The sequence below is a fragment of the Pelobates fuscus genome, chromosome 5, assembly GCF_036172605.1.
Source record: "Pelobates fuscus isolate aPelFus1 chromosome 5, aPelFus1.pri, whole genome shotgun sequence".
NCBI lineage: Eukaryota > Metazoa > Chordata > Amphibia > Anura > Pelobatidae > Pelobates > Pelobates fuscus.
In genome coordinates, this window is record NC_086321.1 from 44,416,117 (window position 1) to 44,437,277 (window position 21,161).

The 21,161-nt window shown below is 46.5% G+C and overlaps 1 protein-coding gene across 1 annotated transcript; it reads left to right on the top strand.

Moving 5' to 3' along the window:
- The first annotated feature begins 5,758 nt into the window (after positions 1-5,758).
- LOC134612431 (mitochondrial amidoxime-reducing component 1-like) lies at positions 5,759-10,737 on the top strand. The gene is made up of 2 exons (XM_063456786.1): positions 5,759-5,875; positions 8,257-10,737. Exon 2 carries the CDS (start codon positions 8,366-8,368, stop codon positions 9,404-9,406), a length of 1,041 nt encoding a protein of 346 aa, XP_063312856.1. The 5' UTR covers positions 5,759-5,875; positions 8,257-8,365; the 3' UTR covers positions 9,407-10,737.
- Positions 10,738-21,161: the final 10,424 nt, after the last annotated feature.

The following is a 21,161-nucleotide window of genomic DNA, read 5'->3' on the forward strand; positions in this document are numbered from 1 at the left end:
GGGGACCTACTGTCCTCCCCCCCTGGCCCCCACCCCTGCGCGGTGGGTGGGGGCCCTAATAAAATAATAGGGGGGGGGGACCTACTGTCCTCCCCCCCTGGCCCCCACCCCTGCGCTGTGGGTGGGGGCCCTAATAAAATAATAGGGGGGGGGACCTACTGTCCTCCCCCCCTGGCCCCCACCCCTGCGCGGTGGGTGGGGGCCCTAATAAAATAATAAGGGGGGGGACCTACTGTCCTCCCCCCTGGCCCCCACCCCTGCGCTGTGGGTGGGGGCCCTAATAAAATAATAAGGGAGGGGGACCTACTGTCCTCCCCCCCCTGGCCCCCACCCCTGAGCGGTGGGTGGGGGCCCTAAATGAACCCCCCCCCATCAAGGTGACTAGGGGTCCCAAGCCCCTAGTCACCCCCCCCACCCAAAACATTCTATCCCCTACCTACCCCCCTCACCCTAAAAATAGTGAGGGGGGAATAAAACAACTATCCTGTAAAAAAAAAAAATTAAACTTACCATTTGACGTCTTCTTTTTTCTAAATTCTTCTTTCTTCAGCCCCCAAAAAAGCCAAATAAAAATCCATCATACCCGTCGCACTTTAAAAAAAAAAAAAAAAAAACGAGCGCAAAAAAAAATTAATCCATGTTCACCCATGGAGGGCACGCCGCGTACTGAGCTCCGCAGGGCGGATCAAGGCTTATATAGCCTTGCCCCGCCCTGCAATTAGGCTTAGAACACACTGATTGGTTGGTTTAAGCCAATCAGAGTGCTCTGTGTCATTTTACACAGCGTGGGAAAATTCAAAAGAACTTTCCCACGCTGTGTAAAATGACAGATCACTGTGATTGGATGGTTTTCAAGCCATCCAATCACAGTGCTCTGTGTCATTTTACAAGCGTGGGAAAATTCAAAAGAACTTTCCCACGCTGTGTAAAATGACAGATCACTGTGATTGGATGGTTTTCAAGCCATCCAATCACAGTGCTCTGTGTCATTTTACAAGCGTGGGAAAATTCCAAAGAACTTTCCCACGCTGTGTAAAATGACAGATCACTGTGATTGGATGGTTTTCAAGCCATCCAATCACAGTGCTCTGTGTCATTTTACAAGCGTGGGAAAATTCCAAAGAACTTTCCCACGCTTGTAAAATGACACAGAGCACTGTGATAGGATGGATTTCAAGCCATCCAATCACAGTGCTCTGTGTCATTTTACAAGCGTGGGAAAATTCCAAAGAACTTTCCCAAGCTTGTAAAATTACACAGAGCACTGTGATTGGATGGCTTGAAAACCATCCTATCACAGTGCTCTGTGTCATTTTACAAGCGTGGGAAAGTTCTTTGGAATTTTCCCACGCTTGTAAAATGACACAGAGCACTCTGATTGGCTTAAACCAACCAATCAGTGTGTTCTAAGCCTAATTGCAGGGCGGGGCAAGGCTATATAAGCCTTGACCCACCCTGCGGAGCTCAGTACGCGGCGTGCCCTCCATGGGTGAACATGGATTAATTTTTTTTTTGCGCTCGTTTTTTTTTTTTTTTTTTTTAAAGTGCGACGGTTATGATGGATTTTTATTTGGCTTTTTTGGGGGCTGAAGAAAGAAGAATTTAGAAAAAAGAAGACGTCAAATGGTAAGTTTAATTATTTTTTTTACAGGTTAGTTATTTTATTCCCCCCTCACTATTTTTAGGGTGAGGGGGGTAGGTAGGGGTTAGAATGTTTTGGGGTGGGGGGGGTGACTAGGGGCTTGGGACCCCTAGTCACCTTGATGGGGGGGGTTCATTTAGGGCCCCCACCCACCGCTCAGGGGTGGGGGCCAGGGGGGAGGACAGTAGGTCCCCCCCCTTATTATTTTATTAGGGCCCCCACCCACCGCGCAAGGGTTGGGGGCCAGGGGGGAGGACAGTAGGTCCCCCCCTATCTTTATTTAGGGCCCCCACCCACCGCGCAGGGGTGGGGGCCAGGGGGGAGGACAGTAGGTCCCCCCCCTATCTTTATTTAGGGCCCCCACCCAGCACTCAGGGGTGGGGGCCAGGGGGGAGGACAGTAGGTCCCCCCCCTTATTATTTTATTATGGCCCCCACCCACCGAGCAGGGGTGGGGGCCGGGGGGGAGGACAGTAGGTCCCCCCCCTTATTATTTTATTAGGGCCCCCACCCACCGCGCAGGGGTGGGGGCCAGGGGGGGGAGGACAGTAGGTCCCCCCCCTTATTATTTTATTATGGCCCCCACCCACCGAGCAGGGGTGGGGGCCGGGGGGGAGGACAGTAGGTCCCCCCCCTTATTATTTTATTAGGGCCCCCACCCACCGCGCAGGGGTGGGGGCCGGGGGGAGGACAGTAGGTCCCCCCCCTTATTGTTTTATTAGGGCCCCCACCCACCGCGCAGGGGTGGGGGCCGGGGGGGGAGGACAGTAGGTCCCCCCCCCTTATTGTTTTATTAGGGCCCCCACCCACCACGCAGGAGTGGGGGCCGGGGGGAGGACAGTAGGTCCCCCCCCCTTATTGTTTTATTAGGGCCCCCACCCATCGCGCAGGGGTGGGGGCCGGGGGGGAGGACTGTAGGTCCCCCCCCTTATTATTTTATTAGTGCCCCCACCCACCGCGCAGGGGTGGGTGCCAGGGGGAGGACAGTAGGTGTCCCCCCCCCTTATTACCATTTATGTTTTTACAGTGAGCAGCCACAGGCTGCTCACTGTTTAGTGGACATGCCCCTACTCGCGGTATAGCGAGTAGGGGCATTGAGGAGATTTTAATCTCCCTTGTGCTATTATGGGGGTAATATTGACCCCCATAGAGTGAGGGGGGGACCTGGGGGGCTTATGAAGTGGTGGGGAGCACACCTCCCCACCGCTTCTGTCTTTACATATTACAAGGAGGGAGCTGCACGTCGGTAGCTCCCTCCTTGTAATAAACTGATCGAACAAACGAACACTGATACTCAGTGATACTCAGTGTTAGTTTGTTCGTCTGATTTTTTCTATTCATTCATTCGTCTGTCTGATGAATGAATGAATAGATGAAATTCCCGTTCGCATGTCCAGGTGTTTCACTGGGCATGTGCGGGAATCTCACAGTCTGTCTAGTGTGGGTAGATGACGTGTCCCACAGGGACTTCACCTACCCACACAAAGATGGCGGCGCCCTGAATAAAGATCGGGGCAGAAGATACAGATTTAAAAATAGGTAATCTGGGGGGCTTAGGGGCATTTGGGGGTGACTAGGGGGTCAATTGGATGTAGTGGAGGCGGGAGGGGGGTTAAAAAAAAAACGGGATTCGGCATGACAGTGCCGCTTTAATATCTTCACAAGCCGATTATCATATGAGTGTTAGAGGTAAATCTGAGTGGAGATTAAAGACCTCCATCATAGGTTATGTTTGCATAGCAAGGAAAGGAATGATGTATAATACTTCTGTAGGAGAATGAACTTGTCTAGGGCAAAAAGCTTATGATGATGATACGAAGAATACAACTTGGTGGTCGGCTTCAAATGTCTCAGAACCATCTAACCCGTTTGCTAGATACGCCAATTTAAAGGATGTGTGGTTTGACCTATCCATCACATCTACCTGGAGAGCCCCAGCAAATTTGTACTGGATCTGTGGTAAGAAAGCCTATTCGGAGTTGCCACAGGACTGGGAAGGGGCATGTGTGTTGGGTATGCTCAAACCATCCTTCTTCTTGTTACCTATTGAAACAGGTGAGACTTTAGGTGTTAAAGTGTATGATGTGAATCATAGGAAGAAAAGGGGACCCATAGAGATAGGCGCCTGGGAAGATAATGAATGGCCTCCCCAGCGTATTATAGATTACTATGGGCCAGCCACGTGGGCAGAGGACGGTACCTTTGGTTATAGAACCCCAATTTATATGCTCAACCGTATTATAAGATTACAGGCGGTGGTTGAGATCATTACTAACGAGACATCACAAGCGCTCAATCTTCTAGCGAAGCATAATACCAGGATGAGGACAGCAGTATACCAAAATAGATTAGCCTTGGATTACCTTTTGGCAGTAGAGGGAGGTGTATGTGGGAAGTTTAACCTGAGCAATTGCTGTCTTCAAATAGATGACGAAGGGCAAGCAATAGCTGAGCTTACTAGCCATATGGTTAAACTAGCGCATGTGCCTACTCAGGTATGGAAAGGGTATAATCCAAGCAGTTGGTTTGGTAGCTGGTATGAGTGGTTTGGAGGGCTTAAGGCAGTGGTAGGTGGAGTCCTACTGATTTTAATGTTGTGTCTACTCCTGCCGTGTCTTATACCATTAGTAGTTAGGTCTGTGCAAAGCCTGATAGAAAATATAGCAGAGAGGAAGGCTGCTGCACAGATAATGGCAATTTATAAATATAAGATCAGGGAGAACCAATGCAGGAAGATGAGTGTTGAAGATTCACATCATAAGATAAGTCTGGTCTGGTTCAAGGTAACTTGCGGTGTATGCAAACCAAGGTTAAGTGATGCCTCAAGTAATTGTGAAATATCAAGAGGCATCAAAGGGGGGAATGTGGTGGAATCTCTGTAAAAATAAATTTAGTAGGCCGAGATTACCACGTGGCATGTGTACGTGCATATGCGGACGTATCGATCAGTTGGTTGCACGAGGCAAGATACGATCAGTAGTGTACGGAGCATGTGCAAGAATACAGGATGTAGTATTCCCCTCCTCAATTGTGCTGGACAGGCCATGCAGTCAAGCAGGAAGTTAATTCTTATTTGTATTGATTGGTCAAAAGAATGTGCGGGTGGAGCTTAATATGGGAGGAGTTATATGCCTATATAAGGAGCCTGCACTATTGTCCGGGGCTCAGAACTTGCTGTATTTTGGTGACATTAGTCCCTCTGAGTCCCGATCGGTGATCCAATAAAGAATCTCTTCCTTCCTGAAGAAACCTGTGTCCATCTCTCTGTGCTTGGCTTCCGTCAGTTTCTCCGGTATCATTAATGCTATAGTGTCTCTTGGTCGTTTAGTTTAGGTCTCTGGTCCCCATCTTCAGGGAGCAAAAAATGGATGTCACTTAACTTTTCTCCCTCCCAGCGCCGGTCTCTGCAGGGAAGCTTAGCTTCCTTGGCGGAGATTATCGAGATCGATAGTCTCAGGCAATCCAAAACTTTGGAAATATTGGGAGACTTGTGCGCATGTGTCGTAAAACACTGTGCTGCCCCAATCACATGGACTCTCGGAGGCCAGCTGACTGAAATAGAAGAGTTTTGCCCTGCTATAGAAGAGAAAGAGCCTTTTGTTGCTGTCTTAGTCACAGCCACTAGAGGCATTTAATCCCTACAATGAAACCACTGCCCTTTTGCAGAACAGAACATTTTTCACTTGTAGGGTTAATACAAGGGGGAGAGGGGGAGGGGGATAGGGGGGGAGGACATGACACCCAGACCACTTCATTGAGATAAAAATCATAACATCATCCTAGAACCTTTTGTAGCCAGGCAGGTCTGAAAGTGGAATCATTTGTTTGTCACTTAAGATTCCATGCATCAATCCATGCATCACAGTCTAAACATCCTCTCTTCTGTAATAGATTAAACTGACTGTTGATGAGCACGGTGCTTTTTTATTTTTTTGCCATTGTTTTAATGCTTTCTATAATGAATTAACATAATGGGGTTCCTTAAATTATTCCCATGTGCATTTTATATTGTTCTTACACATTACCCAGTTCAAACAGATTTCTAGCAAACACAGCTCTGCACTTTGTACTGTTCTCCGATTAGGCTGTAAATTCCTGAGGAAAACTGGGTAAAGAAGGCTGGACTGAGCAAGCGTCACTAGCAATTGTGAGTGGAAGGGACTTGGTTGCACATTACCGTTGACGAAGTCAATCTGCAGGCCCCCGGGAGAAGATCATAGCTTGCTTATTTATGGTGAGTGAGTTCTTAATGTCACCAAATGTCTAAAAATATAAAAATATAAAAAGCTCTCACTTTTCTAATTGCTCTGCTACTATTTGAATCTAGCTCCTGATATCTGATCAGAACATTTATGCACATTTCTACCATGGCAAACAGGTGCCATTTTAAGGTATTACATAAAATGAAATCACCATAGAAACCAATAGAATAACTCTATATTTGGACTTAGAATTGCCCTAGCTTTGCCTTACACTCAGGTGATTTCTCAAGGCTAAGACGGCTGCAGTTTTGGGGTGAAATGCTAAATGAGGAGAAATCACAAGGGAAGGCAGCTAATTGTATTGCAACATTTAGCGCTTTGCCCCAGGACAGATGTTAGAAATTTATAAATATTTCTTAAAGGGACACTATAGTGTTAGAAACACAAATGCGTAATATGCGCTAGTGTCTTAGTCACCTTTTAGATGCGTGCTGTAAGGAATAAAAAGGCATTTAAAACCTGCTATATAAACATTGCTATTCCTGCTGAACTACAATGTTTTACACTGCAGGGTTAAAATGGGGAGATGGGGAGGGGGAGAGGGCATGGAATCCAGACCTTTTCATTGAGATGAAGTGGTCTGGGTGCGTATAGTGTCCCTTTAAAAGGACAACCTATACAGCATAAACTCCTTATTCAAATGAAAGAGTTACTCCAAGCACCATGATCAGTTCTGAGTTACATTTACTAATAAAAAGTTAAAGGGACACTACAGAGCTGTAAAGCAATTTAGCTTGCTGAAAAGCTTTATGTGTGAAGAGTTTGTCCTGTTTTTTCATTTAGCAAAAAGTTTTTAGATTTTACAAGAAATTAACACTTTTAGAAATGAACCTGGTTACATCCCCTGGCTTTCAATCAGACATCAGGTAATTTTACTTCCTGGTTTGTTTAGCTCATTGGAACTAAACTCAAGAGGCAGCAATTACCCAGAACACCTGCCTTGCAAATACTTCTCATTGAGCTGCACAGAAAGTCAAAGGCAGCCGACAAAAGAACTGCAGGTTTTGCAAGCTGTTTTTAGATTTATCCCAAATGAAAAACTGCATTATTAAATTCTGGCATGTTTTTATTTGGGTTATATCTACTAAACAGTGATTTTTATTTACTTTGTATTTATTTACTTTGTATCCCTATAAGTCTCAACATGGCATTCCCTATTAATTTAACTCATGAATAGGTAGTTTTATTGCAAATATCAGGACTGTCTGCATATTTTTAAATAATAGTGCCATGTAGGCATATTCCGGTTAATGAATAAAACCAGAACAGAGGGGGCAGACTTGAATCCAAGGGGTCAAGTCTAGTTAACCACCAACTTAAAATGTCACCAGCTACCACTGGTGGATTGATGGTTTTCGTAGGAGAGGTCTAACATTGCCAACATTTGCCAGCAAAAAGACAAACAACAAAATAGAATAAAATTATGTATATTAAAGGGACACTATAGTCACCAGAACAGCAACAGCTTATTGTAGTTGTACTGGTCAGTCCCTGCAGGATGTTTAATGTAAAGGGCAGTGTTTGCATTACAGCCCAGGAACACCTCTAGTGGCCACTCCTCAGATAGTCACCAGATGTGCTTCCTGGGTCAGTCTTTGCATGGAGCCGCTGACCTTTCCCCATAGAGATGCATTGATTCAATGCATCTCTATGAGGAGATGCTGATTGGTCCGGTCTCTGGCTCCGCCCCATCCCACCTCCTTGGTTGAAATCATCAGAATTGATGATCTCAGCCAATCCAATGTTTTCCTATGGGAAAGCATTGTGGTTGACTGAGCTCATCAATTCTGATGATGTCAGCCAAGGAGGCAGATCAGGTGCTTCCTGGGTCAGTCTCTGCATGGATCCGCTGACCTTTCCCCATAGAGATGCATTGATTTATTGTATCTCTATGAGGAGATGCTGATTGGCCAGGGCGGTATTTGGCTCTGCCCCTACCCTGCCTCCTTGCCTGAAATCATCAGAATTGATGATTTCAGCCAATCCAATGCTTTCCTATGAGAAAGCATTGTGATTGACTGAGCTCATCAATTCTGATAATGTCAGCCAAGCAGGCAGATCAGTGGCGGGCCATACGCGAGGAGCCCAGCGTTGCACTGGAGAAAGGTGAGTAAATCACCTTTGTAACCCAAGGTAATGGGGGGCCGACCACTTAAACGGTGGTTTTAGAACTATAGTGTCAGGCATATATATTTGTGTTCCTGACACTATAGTACCTCTATAATAAAATTGTGTTTAGCTTTTCGAGCTTCTTCTTTTTTTTTTTTGTAAGCTTGACTTTCATATTATCTCTCACTAGATAATCCAAATAGCTTTGGTGATAAACTGAACACTTACTCTCTTTCATTTCCAGGAAGTCGATTCCAATCTGATTGGACTGTAGTGCTTGAATCCCTCCATTGGACACTTATCACGTGACTGATATCAAACGTTAAACCTTGAGCCACACATATTTCTTTAAAATGTCTACCTCTCTTCTTTCCTATGCCTCAAACATTACTGCAGCCATACAGTCTGCTGTGCAGGCCTTCCCACGCCAACGCTTACCGTTGTTCTGTGCAGCAGGCATGGGGCTCACAGCTATAGTCTCTTGGATGTGGTGGAGGCGGAGGCGAGGTGAGGAGCTAGAATTGAAGCAGGTGGGAATTGTGTCCCAACTTCTGATTTATCCCATCAAGTCATGTCGACCAGTGTCAGTGCAGGAAGCAGACTGCATGGAGCTTGGTCTCTATAAAGGAGATCTTAGGGACAGGCATTGGTTGGTGGTGACTGAGGATGGGCATATGGTGACCGGCAGACAGGAACCTCGTATGGTCCTCATCTCTGTGAGCGTGCGTGGTGACTCTTTGTGCCTTAAAGGTGAAGGGATGGATGAGCTCCTAGTTCCCATGTCACTTCCCAAAAGCAACAAGGTGCGGGACTGCAGAGTGTTTGGAAGTGATGTTCAAGGCCGAGATTGTGGGGAAGAAGCTTCTAACTGGTTCACATCCTATTTTCAAAGCAGTCAGCCTTACTACTTGGTGCATTTTGAAGCAGACATAATGCATCCACGCAAATCCAAAGAAAAGGAGAAGCTGTTCCGAGAGACAGATGTCATTGCTTATCCTGATGCCAGCCCCATTATGCTTCTCTCTGAGACATCCCTGGAGGATCTCAATAGCCGTCTTGCAGAACCAGTCTCTTTGGGGAATTTCAGGCCTTGTATAGTGGTATCTGGCTGTGAGGCCTTTGCAGAGGATGCTTGGAATGATGTCAAGGTGGGCAAATGTCAACTTAAGAGGATCATGGCATGTGGACGCTGCATCTTAACTACTGTGAACCCTGAAACTGGAGTCTTGACACGCAAGGAACCACTGGATACCCTAAGAACCTATAGGAATAGTGACTCCTCCCTGAGTTACCTGTATAAAACTGCACCTCTCTTTGGGCAGTACTATGGTGTGGAGCAGACAGGCAAATTAAGAGTAGGGGATCCAGTATATCAGATGATCAACAGGAATTAGCACTGAATCATATACTATGACACCAGGACCATTGTATTTGATATTAAAGTGAAGCAGCTCATTAAAAATAAATCGCCTATAATATGTGCTAATCTTTTTCATGAGATGCTCCATTTTATCTTACATTTATATGTAAGCCCAAGCCCAGATGGGTTTTCAGGCATATACTATAAAACATTTTTGGATATCCTTAAACCCAACTTATGCAAATTATTCACAGCAATACTACAAGGCGACCCATTAGCTTGAGACATGCTAATATATGCCTTATTCCTAAACCCAGCAAATCTCATTTAGACCAGGCATACCATAGACCAATTTCATTACTAAATGTAGACATTATGATTTTTACTAAAATGCTTACAAAAAGACTCCAACCATATCTGACATTGCTAGTCCACCCAGATCAGGTGGGCTTTATTCCCATAAGGAAGTCAAGTGATAACACACCACGAACCCTGGACCTGATGTGGTGGCTGATGAAAAAAAAACATGCCCACTCCTCCTATCGCTGGATGCTGGATTCCTGTTCGCAACCTTAAAACGATTTCATTTCCCCCAACCTTTTCTCAATGCATTAAGAGAAATATACTCAAACCCAACTGCCAGCCTTTTGATAATACACACAAATTCTCCCAATTTTACAATATTCAATGGTACAGAAAAGGATGCTCGTTATCCCCATACTCTTTGCACTCTCCTTAGAACCACTCCTACAAATGATTTATACTATGCTGTTAATAACGGGTATCCCGGTCTGATCCCAAGAATACTAGGTTGCAACATATATGGACCATCTCCTATTGACTATTACCGATCCAGTCCAAACAGTCTCACCATTATTGGTACTATTAGAAGACTACGCCAGGCTCTCTGGCTATAAACTTTATATAGACAAGATGGAATGTCGAGTATGTTTCCTCTGTGCTGACTGCCAAATGTAATAGGTCGAGGTATCTAGTTACAGAAGAGGTGTTGATTTCTACAATTGATTTTATTTTTTATACCCCACAAATACACATTTGTTAGAATATAGGGGATACGTAAACATATGATCAACGTTCCTGAGAAGTGCCATTTCCTGTTTAATAAAAAATGTAATTCTGTTTAAAAACATATCCATCCGTAAATGGAGTAATGTGTTTTGGTGCATAAATGTTTATTTTAATAAAGAATATAGTCACTGTTAATATAGTTCTTATTAACCAGTGTTTGTTTCTACAGTTGACAATTTGTAATTGTAATAAAATAGATTTATCATGATGATTAATCAAAATTATGTATTACAATTTTATATAACAAATACTATCATACATAATTATAATGATATGGCTATAAATAATATAATAATAGGGCTGATATATTTTGTGAAATAAATTTTTTTTATTAAACAATAAGTAAATGTTTGTGTCCATATGTGTGCATGTGCTAATGGATAGTTTGTGCACTTTAGTGAAATGGTAGATGCTCCTGGTTACATGGTACAGCCTTGGATGTGTGAGCAAGCCAAGGTAACCCTACATACTTAGGGTTCCCTAGCCAAAAACATCACATCAAACCAAAACCCGACTCATGAGCTATTATTCCTTGGTTTATTAGCACATCACCCCTTTATCTGTACTCAATGCAAGTCTCTATGCTCTTTAATATCCTTCTATCAATACAAAGCATCACTACACAAGAAAACCCAGACCATATACCCCGTGTAGTATTTTATGTGAGGTAAATCTACATACAGTTTGATTCTGCTATATAGATGGATTGCTCCCAATGTCCCCATGTTGCCCTAGTGTCCCCATGTGTGTCTGTGTCCCCGTGTCCCCAAGTGTCTCAGGTTCCTTAGAGGTGTGTCTGTGTCTGCATGTCTCACAGTTAGTGATGTACCGAACGGTTCGCTGGCGAATAGTTCCTGGTGAAAATAGCGTGTTCGCGTTCGCCACGGCGGGTGAACATATGCGCGGTTCGATCCGCCCCCTATTCGTCATCATTGGGTAAACTTTGACCCTGTGCCTCACAGTCAGCAGACACATTCCAGCCAATCAGCAGCAGACCCTCCCTTCCAGACCCTCCCACCTCCTGTACAGCATCCATTTTACATTCATTGTGAAGCTGCATTCTTAGTGAGAGGAGGGACCAGTGGCGTACATACCGGGGTCGCAGGGGTCGCGGCTGCGACCGGGCCCGGCCCACCAGGGGGACCGGCCGCCCTGCGACCCAGGTATGTAGCCACTGGGCCAGCCTCTTCTCCTGGGGGGCCCAAGAGTCGGCCACCTCAGGGCCCCCCGAGGCTGGCCCTGTTGTCACCCGGCTGGCCGGTCCTGCGGGTGCGCGAGGGAGCACTTTCCCCTGGGTGCTTCCTCTTCAGCTCCCTCGCGCACCGTACTGAAACCGGAGCCGGAAGATGACGTCATCTTCCGGCTCCGGTATCAGTACGCGGCGCGCGAGGGAGCTGAAGAGGAAGCACCCAGGGGAAAGTGCTCCCTCGCGCACCCGCAGGACCGGCCAGCCGGGTGACACCACTGGACCCCAGGGAATCCCCTCAGCTCTCCCACAGGTAAGGAGGCTGGGGGGATTAAATAAATAAATAAAAAACGTGTGTTAGTGTGAGTGTATGTTAGTGTGAGTGTATGTTAGTGAGTGTATGTTAGTGTGAGTGTATGTGAGTGTGAGTGTATGTTAGTGTGAGTGTATGTTAGTGTGAGTGTATGTTAGTGTGAGTGTATGTGAGTGTGAGTGTATGTTAGTGTGAGTGTATGTTAGTGAGTGTATGTTAGTGTGAGTGTGTGTTAGTGAGTGTGTGTGTTAGTGAGTGTGTGTTAGTGAGTGTGTGTTAGTGAGTGTGTGTGTTAGTGTTAGAGTGTGTGTTAGTGTGTGAGCGTGTGTTAGAGTGTGTGTTAGTGTTAGAGTGTGTGTGTGTTAGTGTTAGAGTGTGTGTGTGTGTTAGTGTTAGCGTGTGTGTGTTAGTGTTAGCGTGTGTGTGTGTGTTAGTGTGTGTGTGTAAGTGTGTGTGTTAGAGTGTGCGTGTTAGTGTTAGAGTGTGTGTCTGTGTGCGTCTGTTAGTGAGTGTGTGTCTGTCAGTTAATGTGTGCGTCTTAAGCACTTACCTTTCTCCAGCGCCGGACTCCCTTGGCGTTGGGGATCTCTCCGCCCCGATCCGCCTCTCAGCTCCGAATGCGCATGCGTGGCAAGAGCCACGCGCGCATTCAAACCGCCCATAGGAAAGCATTACTCAATGCTTTCCTATGGACGTTCAGCGTCTTCTCATTGTGATTTTCACAGTGAGAATCGCAGAAAATCCTCTAGCGGCTGTCTATGAGACAGCCACTAGAGGCTGGATTAACCCTCAGTGAAACATAGCAGTTTCTCTGAAACTGCTATGTTTTCAGCTGCAGGGTTAAAACTAGAGAGACCTGGCACCCAGACCACTTCATTGAGCTGATGTGATCTGGGTGTCTGTAGTGGTCCTTTAAGTGTTATGTGTTTATGCATGCACTGGCGTACATAACGTGGTCGCAGGGGTCGCAGCCCTGCGACCAGGTGCCCGCCGCCATGTGTTGCGGCCCAGCCCGCGCAGAGTAAGCGCGCGCGGGGGGGCCCACGGATCAGTTTTTGCACCGGGGCCCCATGGGTTGTGTGTACGCCACTGGGAGGGACAGTGTAGCTGCTGCTGATTTGATAGCGAAATTGATAGCTAGGCTAGTGTATTCAGTGTCCACTACAGTCCTGAAGGACTCATCTGATCTCTGCTGTAAGGACAGCACCCCAAAAAGCCCTATTTAGGGCTAGAACATCAGTCTGCTTTTTTTTCCTGTGTAATCTAATTGCAGTTGCCTGCCTGCCAGCTTCTGTGTCAGGCTCACAGTGGATACTGTGCCCACTTGCCCAGTGCCACCACTCATATCTGGTGTCACAATAGCTTGCATTTAAAAACAAAAAACATTTTTTCACGGTAATAGATTGAATAGCAGTTAGTTGTCTGCAAGCGTCTGTGTGTCAGGCCTACAGCGTGTACTCTGCCAACCTCTGCCAGTGCACAGTGCCACTCATATCTGGTGTCACAATGGCGTGCATTTAAAAACAAAAATGTTTTTTCACTGTAATAGATTGAATAGCAGTTAGTTGTCTGCAAGCGTCTGTGTGTCAGGCCAACAGCGTGTACTCTGCCAACCTCTGCCAGTCCACAGTGCCACTCATATCTGGTGTCATAATAGCGTGCATTTAAAAACAAAAAACGTTTTTGACTGTAATCTAATAGCAGTCAGTGTCCTTCAAGCGGGTGTCAGGCCTACAGCGTGTACTCTGCCAACCTCTGCCAGTGCACAGTGCCACTCATATCTGGTGTCACAATAGCGTGCATTTAAAACAAAAAAGTTTTTGACTGTAATATAATAGCAGTCAGTGTCCTTCATAAGTGTGTGTCAGGCCTACAGCGTGTACTCTGCCAACCTCTGCCAGTGCACAGTGCCACTCATATCTGGTGTCACAATAGCGTGCATTTAAAACAAAAAAGTTTTTGACTGTAATATAATAGCAGTCAGTGTCCTTCATAAGTGTGTGTCAGGCCTACAGCGTGTACTCTGCCAACCTCTGCCAGTGCACAGTGCCACTCATATCTGGTGTCACAATAGCGTGCATTTAAAAACAAAAAAAGTTTTTGACTGTAATCTAATAGCAGTCAGTGTCCTTCAAGCGGGTGTCAGGCCTACAGCGTGTACTCTGCCAACCTCTGCCAGTGCACAGTGCCACTCATATCTGGTGTCACAATAGCTTGCATTTAAAAACCTAAAAACTTTTTTCACTGTTATAGATTGAATAGCAGTTAGTTGTCTCCAAGCGGGTGTCAGGCCTACAGCGTGTACTCTGCCAACCTCTGCCAGTGCACAGTGCCACTCACATCTGGTGTCACAATAGCTTGCATTTAAAAACAAAAAAACTTTTTGACTGTAATATAATAGCAGTCAGTGTCCTTCAAGCGGGTGTCAGGCCTACAGCGTGTACTCTGCCGACCTCTGCCAGTGCACAGTGCCACTCATATCTGGTGTCACAATAGCTTGCATTTAAAAACAAAAAAAGTTTTTGACTGTAATATAATAGCAGTGAGTGTCCTTCATAAGTGTGTGTCAGGCCTACAGCGTGTACTCTGCCAACCTCTGCCAGTGCACATTGCCACTCTTATCTGGTGTCACAATAGCATGCATTTAAAAACCCAAAAACTTTTTTGAATGTAATATAATAGCAGTCAGTGTCCTTCATAAGTGTGTGTCAGGCCTACAGCGTGTACTCTGCCAACCTCTGCCAGTGCACAGTGCCACTCTTATCTGGTGTCGCAATAGATTGCATTTAAAATCCCAAAAACTTTTTTTACTGTTATAGATTGAATAGCAGTTAGTTGTCTGCAAGCGGGTGTCAGGCCTACAGCGTGTACTCTGCCAACCTCTGCCAGTGCACAGTGCCACTCATATCTGGTGTCACAATAGCGTGCATTTAAAAACCCAAAAACTTTTTTCACTGTTATAGATTGAATAGCAGTTAGTTGTCTTCAAGCGGGTGTCAGGCCTACAGCGTGTACTCTGCCAACCTCTGCCAGTGCACATTGCCACTCATATCTGGTCTCACAATAGCGTGCATTTAGAAACAAAAAAACTTTTTTCACTGTTATAGATTGAATAGCAGTTAGTTGTCTTCAAGCGGGTGTGTCAGGCCTACAGCGTCTACTCTGCCAACCTCTGCCAGTGCACAGTGCCACTCATATCTGGTGTCACAATAACGTGCATTTAAAAACCCCAAAACTTTTTTCACTGTTATAGATTGAATAGCAGTTAGTTGTCTTCAAGCGGGTGTGTCAGGCCTACAGCGTGTACTCTGCCAACCTCTGCCATTGCACATTGCCACTCATATCTGGTGTCACAATAGCGTGCATTTAAAAACAATTTTTTTTTCACTGTTTTAGATTGAATAGCAGTTAGTTGTCTTCAAGCGGGTGTGTCAGGCCTACAGCGTCTACTCTGCCAACCTCTGCCACTGCACAGTGCAACTCATATCTGGTCTCACAGTAGCTTGCACGCATAGTACCACTAATCCAAAGAAAAATGACAGGCAGAGGCAGGCCACCCCGCAGGGGCAGTCGTGGTCGTGGTGCTGTGATTCCCTTTTGCCCTAGAATAATGCCCAGTTTTCAGAGGCCACATACCCTGAACTTGAAAAGTTCTGAGGACATAGTTGACTGGCTAACACAGGACACCCAATCTTCTACAGCTTCCGCTCGGAATCTTGACGCACCATCCTCCTCCAGCTTAGCTTCGGGCACCTCTCAAGATACCACTCACCCGCCTGCCGCCACCACCAACACTAGCACCACAGCCGCTTCACTTTATCTGTCAGAGGAGTGATTTACACATCCGTTTGAAGAAATGAGTGATGCGCAACCATTATTGCCAGAGGATGTAGATAACAGGGATATGTCCCAGTCAGGTAGCATTACACACATGGACGTACGGTGTAATGATGATGATGTTGTACCCGCTGCTGCTTCCTTTGCTGAGTTGTCAGATACAAGTGAAGCGGTTGATGATGACGATGCGTCCATGGATGTCACGTGGGTGCCCGCTCGGCAAGAAGAAGAACAGGGCGAAAGTTCAGATGGGGAGACAGAGAGGAGGAGGAGACGAGTTGGAAGCAGGGGGAGGTCGTCGCAAGGAGCTAGTGGCACAGTGTCCACCACCAGAATGCCGTCATTGCAGAGCTCAGCATTGTGAAAAAAAATTTGTGTGTCTGCCTCTGACAACAGCGATGCCATTTGCAACCTGTGCCAAAAGAAACTAAATCGTGGGAAGTCCAAGTCCAACACCCACCTAGGTACAACTGCTTTGCGTAGGCACATGATCGCACATCACAAACGCCTATGGGATCAACACATGAGTACAAGCAGCACACAAACTCAAAGCCGCCATCCTCCTCCTGGTCCAGCATCTTCAGCCACATCAACCACTGCTGTCCTCCTTGCCCCCTCTCAACCATCTGCCACTCCGTCTCTCGCCTTGAGCAGTTCCCGCTCAGCTGCCCACAGTCAGGTGTCTGTCAAGGACATGTTTGAGCGTAAGAAGTCAATGTCAGAAAGTCACCCCCTTGCCCGGCGTCTGACAGCTGGCTTGTCTGAACTATTAGCCCGCCAGCTTTTACCATACAAGCTGGTGGAGTCTGAGGCGTTCAAAAAATTTGTAGCTATTGGGACACCGCAGTGGAAGGTACCCGGCCGAAATTTCTTTTCACAAAAGGCAATCCCCAACCTGTACTCGATTGTGCAAAAGGAAGTAATGGCATGTCTGGCACACAGTGTTGGGGCAAGTGTCCAATCTGACCACTGATACCTGTTCTGCAAAGCATGGTCAGGGCAGGTATTTCACCTACACTGCGCATTGGGTAAACCTGCTGACGGCTGCCAAGCATGGAATGCGTGGCTCTGCAGAGGAGTTGGTGACACCGCCACGACTTGCAGGCAGGCCTGCTGCCACCTCCTCTACTCCTCCTACTCCATCCTCTTCCATAACCTCCTCGGCTGAGTCCTCTTCTGCTGCTGCATCTTGCTCCACATAAATGGCACCCCCCAGCTCCCCATGTACTATTCCACATCCCGGATACGGCAGTGTCACGCTGTCTTGGGTTTGACTTGCTTGAAAGCAGAGAGTCACACCGGACAAGCACTCCTGTCCGCCCTGAACGCACAGGTGGAAAAGTGTCTGACTCCGCAGCAACTGGAGATCGGCAAAGTGGTTTGTGACAACAGAACAAATTTGTTGGCGGCATTGAAGTTGGGCAAGTTGACACATGTGCCGTGCATGGCACATGTGTGTAATCTGATCATACAACGCTTTGTGCATAAGTACACAGGCTTACAGGACGTCCTGAAGCAGGCCAGGAAGGTTTGTGGCCACTTCAGGCGTTCCTACACGGCCATGGCGCACTTTGCAGATATCTGATATAGATTAATTTAAGCAAACAAATATGTTTGAATGACTATCTGTTCCTGTCCAAATCTGAGATGATTAAATTGCGTATACGCAGAAGTAAATTCACACTGACGCATGCAGTTCAGGTTAAAATAACTTCAGAAAATTTAATGGCATCTGGAGAAAAAACGGGCTCGCAGACCCTTATAAGAGCAAAATTACATCATCATTGAATATCAAGATAGCAACAAATAAACATCATTAATTGGTCTATGTACTAAGTGGTAAGTTAAATTCCCTCCCATCTATATTAGTAATTGGCTTAGGGATTTGAGTGGCTAGTGGGGCATCCTCCCATCATGGGATGTCGTAATTCCTGACAAGGATGAGATGAGATTCAGTCGCCATTGCTCTTTAGCACGAGGCTCTCTCGATGGGAGGGGGAATTTGGCAGCTAGCCATTTTGGGTAGCTAGTGATGTCAGACTCGGGGTCAGGTTCAGGGTCTTTTTTATGAAAGAACATTTCATTAGTGCAGCTTTCTCATGGCCTAGCTATAAAATACATTGTTTCATATTACAGGAACTTGATAATTCCGGTGTTAGTCATATTCTTCTAGAAAATACATTCTCTATTCAGTATTCTAAATGCTGTTAGGAAATCTTGTCATGTTATGAAGTTAAAATGGAGTTAGTACAAAAATTCAATACAGGTTTAATAAAGGTTTTTAATAATTCTACATCATATCCAGCGGCAAAACAACATGCCAGTGAGGCGCTTGATTTGCGACAGCCCGACACATTGGAATTCAACACTCCTAATGTTCGACCGCCTGCTCCAACAAGAAAAAGACGTTTTTTGCCACGTTACTGGATGCTCATGCACAATGCCTGTAGGCTCATGCGTCCTTTTGAGGAGGTGGCAAACCTAGTCAGTCGCACTGAAGGCACCATCAGCGACATCATACCATTTGTTTTCTTCCTGGAGCGTGCCCTGCGAAGAGTGCTGGATCAGGCCGTAGATGAGCGTGAAGAGGAAGAGTTGTGGTCACCATCACCACCAGAAACAGCCTTATCAGCATCGCTTGCTGGACCTGCGGCAACGCTGGAAGAGGATTGTGAGGCAGAGGAGTCAGAGGAGGAATGTGGCTTTGAGGAGGAGGAGGAAGATCAACCACAACAGGCATCCCAGGGTGCTCGTTGTCACCTATCTGGTACCCGTGGTGTTGTACGTGGCTGGGGGGAAGAACATACCTTCACTGAGATCACTGAGGAGGAGGAACGAGAAATGAGTAGCTCGGCATCCAAACTTGTGCAAATGGGTTCTTTCATGCTGTCGTGCCTGTTGAGGGACCCTCGTATAAAAAGGCTGAAGGAGAACGACCTATACTGGGTGTCCACGCTACTAGACCCCCGGTATAAGCAGAAAGTGGCTAAAATGTTACCAAATTACAACAAGTCGGAAAGGATGCAGCATTTGCTAAATAAATTAAAAAGTATGCTTTACACAGCGTATAAGGGTGATGTCACAGGACAACGGGAATCTAACAGGGGAAGAGATGAAAGTAATCCTCCTCCTCCCACGACCACGCCAGCAAGGACAGGACGCTTTACAGACGTGTTGTTGATGGAGGACATGCAGAGCTTTTTAAGTCCTACACATCGCCACAGCCCTTCGGGATCAACCCTCAGAGAACGACTCGACCGACAGGTAGCAGACTACCTCGCCTTAACTGCAGATATCGACACTCTGAGGAGCGATGAACCCCTTCACTACTAGGTGTGCAGGCTTGACCTGTGGCCTGAGCTATCCCAATTTGCGATAGAACATCTGGCCTGCCCCGCTTCAAGTGTCCTGTCAGAAAGGACCTTCAGTGCAGCAGGAGGTATTGTCACTTAGAAGAGAAGTCGCCTAGGTCAAAAAAGTCTAGATTACCTTTATTAAGATGAATGAGGGATGGATCCCGAAGGGACTGGCAGTGGGCGATACATTCGACTAAAAAAGGCCTGATGAGATGAGCTGCCTTGGACTAAAAATGGTCCACACGCTGCTGTATTTTAGCTCTGAATGCCGGTTGACTTGCGTGACTTATCCGCCACCAACTAGGGTTCAAGCCGCAATGTTTTAGGGCACTTTCTGCCTGGGAAACAAACATCAATTTTTGCGGCTGCAACAATGCCTAATTTTTCAGGCATGTGTACATGCCTAATTTTTCGGGCCTCTGGTGCTGCACTGTGGCTTCAAAAACCAAACTAAAAAAAAGGCACATAACAGGGATTAAACTGATAGGAATAGTACTACTTAACACACCACTCCTATCTGATGGCACATTAGATTGCATGCGCAGTGCACCAAATTTGAAGTAGGAGGACCGACCAAGCATCTTTTTCCATCTCCCGGTTCCTAAAATCGATGCCATATACACGTCCCCTGATAGGGGACGTAACAGGGATTAAACTGATAGGAATAGTACTACTTACACACCTTATAATAATGCAGAGAGAGGCAACACAGAGAGAGGAGTCTGAAGAAGAGGAGTCAGAGGAGGAAGGTGGCTTTGAGGAGGTGGAAGACCAAACACAGCAGGCGTCCCAGGTGGCTTGTTGTCACCTTTCGGGGACCCTTGGTGTTGTACGTGGCTGGGTGGAGGAAGAGACCTTCAATGACATCAGTGAGGACAAGGAACGGGACATGGCTAGCTTGGTATCCAACCTTGTGCAAATGGGGAGTTTGCGGTTGTGCAAATGGACTGTTTGCGGTTGTTTGCGGTGCGTTAAACGGGGAGTTTGGTCTGTCACTGTGAAGCGGGCGTAACCCTTACACTACTTGATCGATACAAAATCATACAGTATGTCCACCCCCTCATTATTTTTATGGCCCCCACCCACCTCTCACGGGTGGGGGCGGTCGGGAGGACAGCAGGTCCCCCCCCATTGTGATTTATGGCCCCCACCCACCGCGCAGGGGTAGGGGCTGGGGGGGAGGACAGTAGGTTCCCCCCCCTTATCCTTATTTACTGAATATTCCCCTGTATAACAATGTTTGGCATTTAGTGAATATTCCCTATTCTGCTCTGTGTCAGTGTGTATCAGGGTCTCTGAGGACAGGTGTCAATCCATATCTGCCAAGTGACCCTATGTAGGAGGAACAGTCCCTATTCTGCTCTGTGGCAGTGTGTATCAGGGTCCCTGAGGACAGGTGTCAATCCATATCTGCCAAGTGACCCTATGTAGGGGGAACAGTCCCTATTCTGCTCTGTGTCAGTGTGTATCAGGGTCCCTGAGGACAGGTGTCAATCCATATCTGCCAAGTGACCCTATGTAGGGGGAACAGTCCCTATTCTGCTCTGTGTCAGTGTGTATCAGCATCTCTGAGGACAGGTGTCAATCCATATCTGCCAAGTGACCCTATGTAGGGGGAACAGTCCCTATTCTGCTCTGTGTCAGTGTGTATCAGGGTCCCTGAGGACAGGTGTCAATCCATATCTGCCAAGTGACCCTATGTAGAGAGAACAGTCCCTATTCTGCTCTGTGTCAGTGTGTATCAGGGTCTCTGAGGACAGGTGTCAATCCATATGTCAAGGTGTCAATATGTCATATGTCAGGTGTCAATCCATATCCATTGTGATTTAGGAATGTTAGGTGATTTATGCCCTTTATGGATTAAAACCATGCATCAACTGTGTAATTTTCCATGGGAGTTTTGCCATGGATCCCCCTCCGGCATGCCACAGTCCAGGTGTTAGTCCCCTTGAAACAACTTTTCCATCACTATTGTGGCCAGAAAGAGTCTCTGTGGGTTCTAAAATTC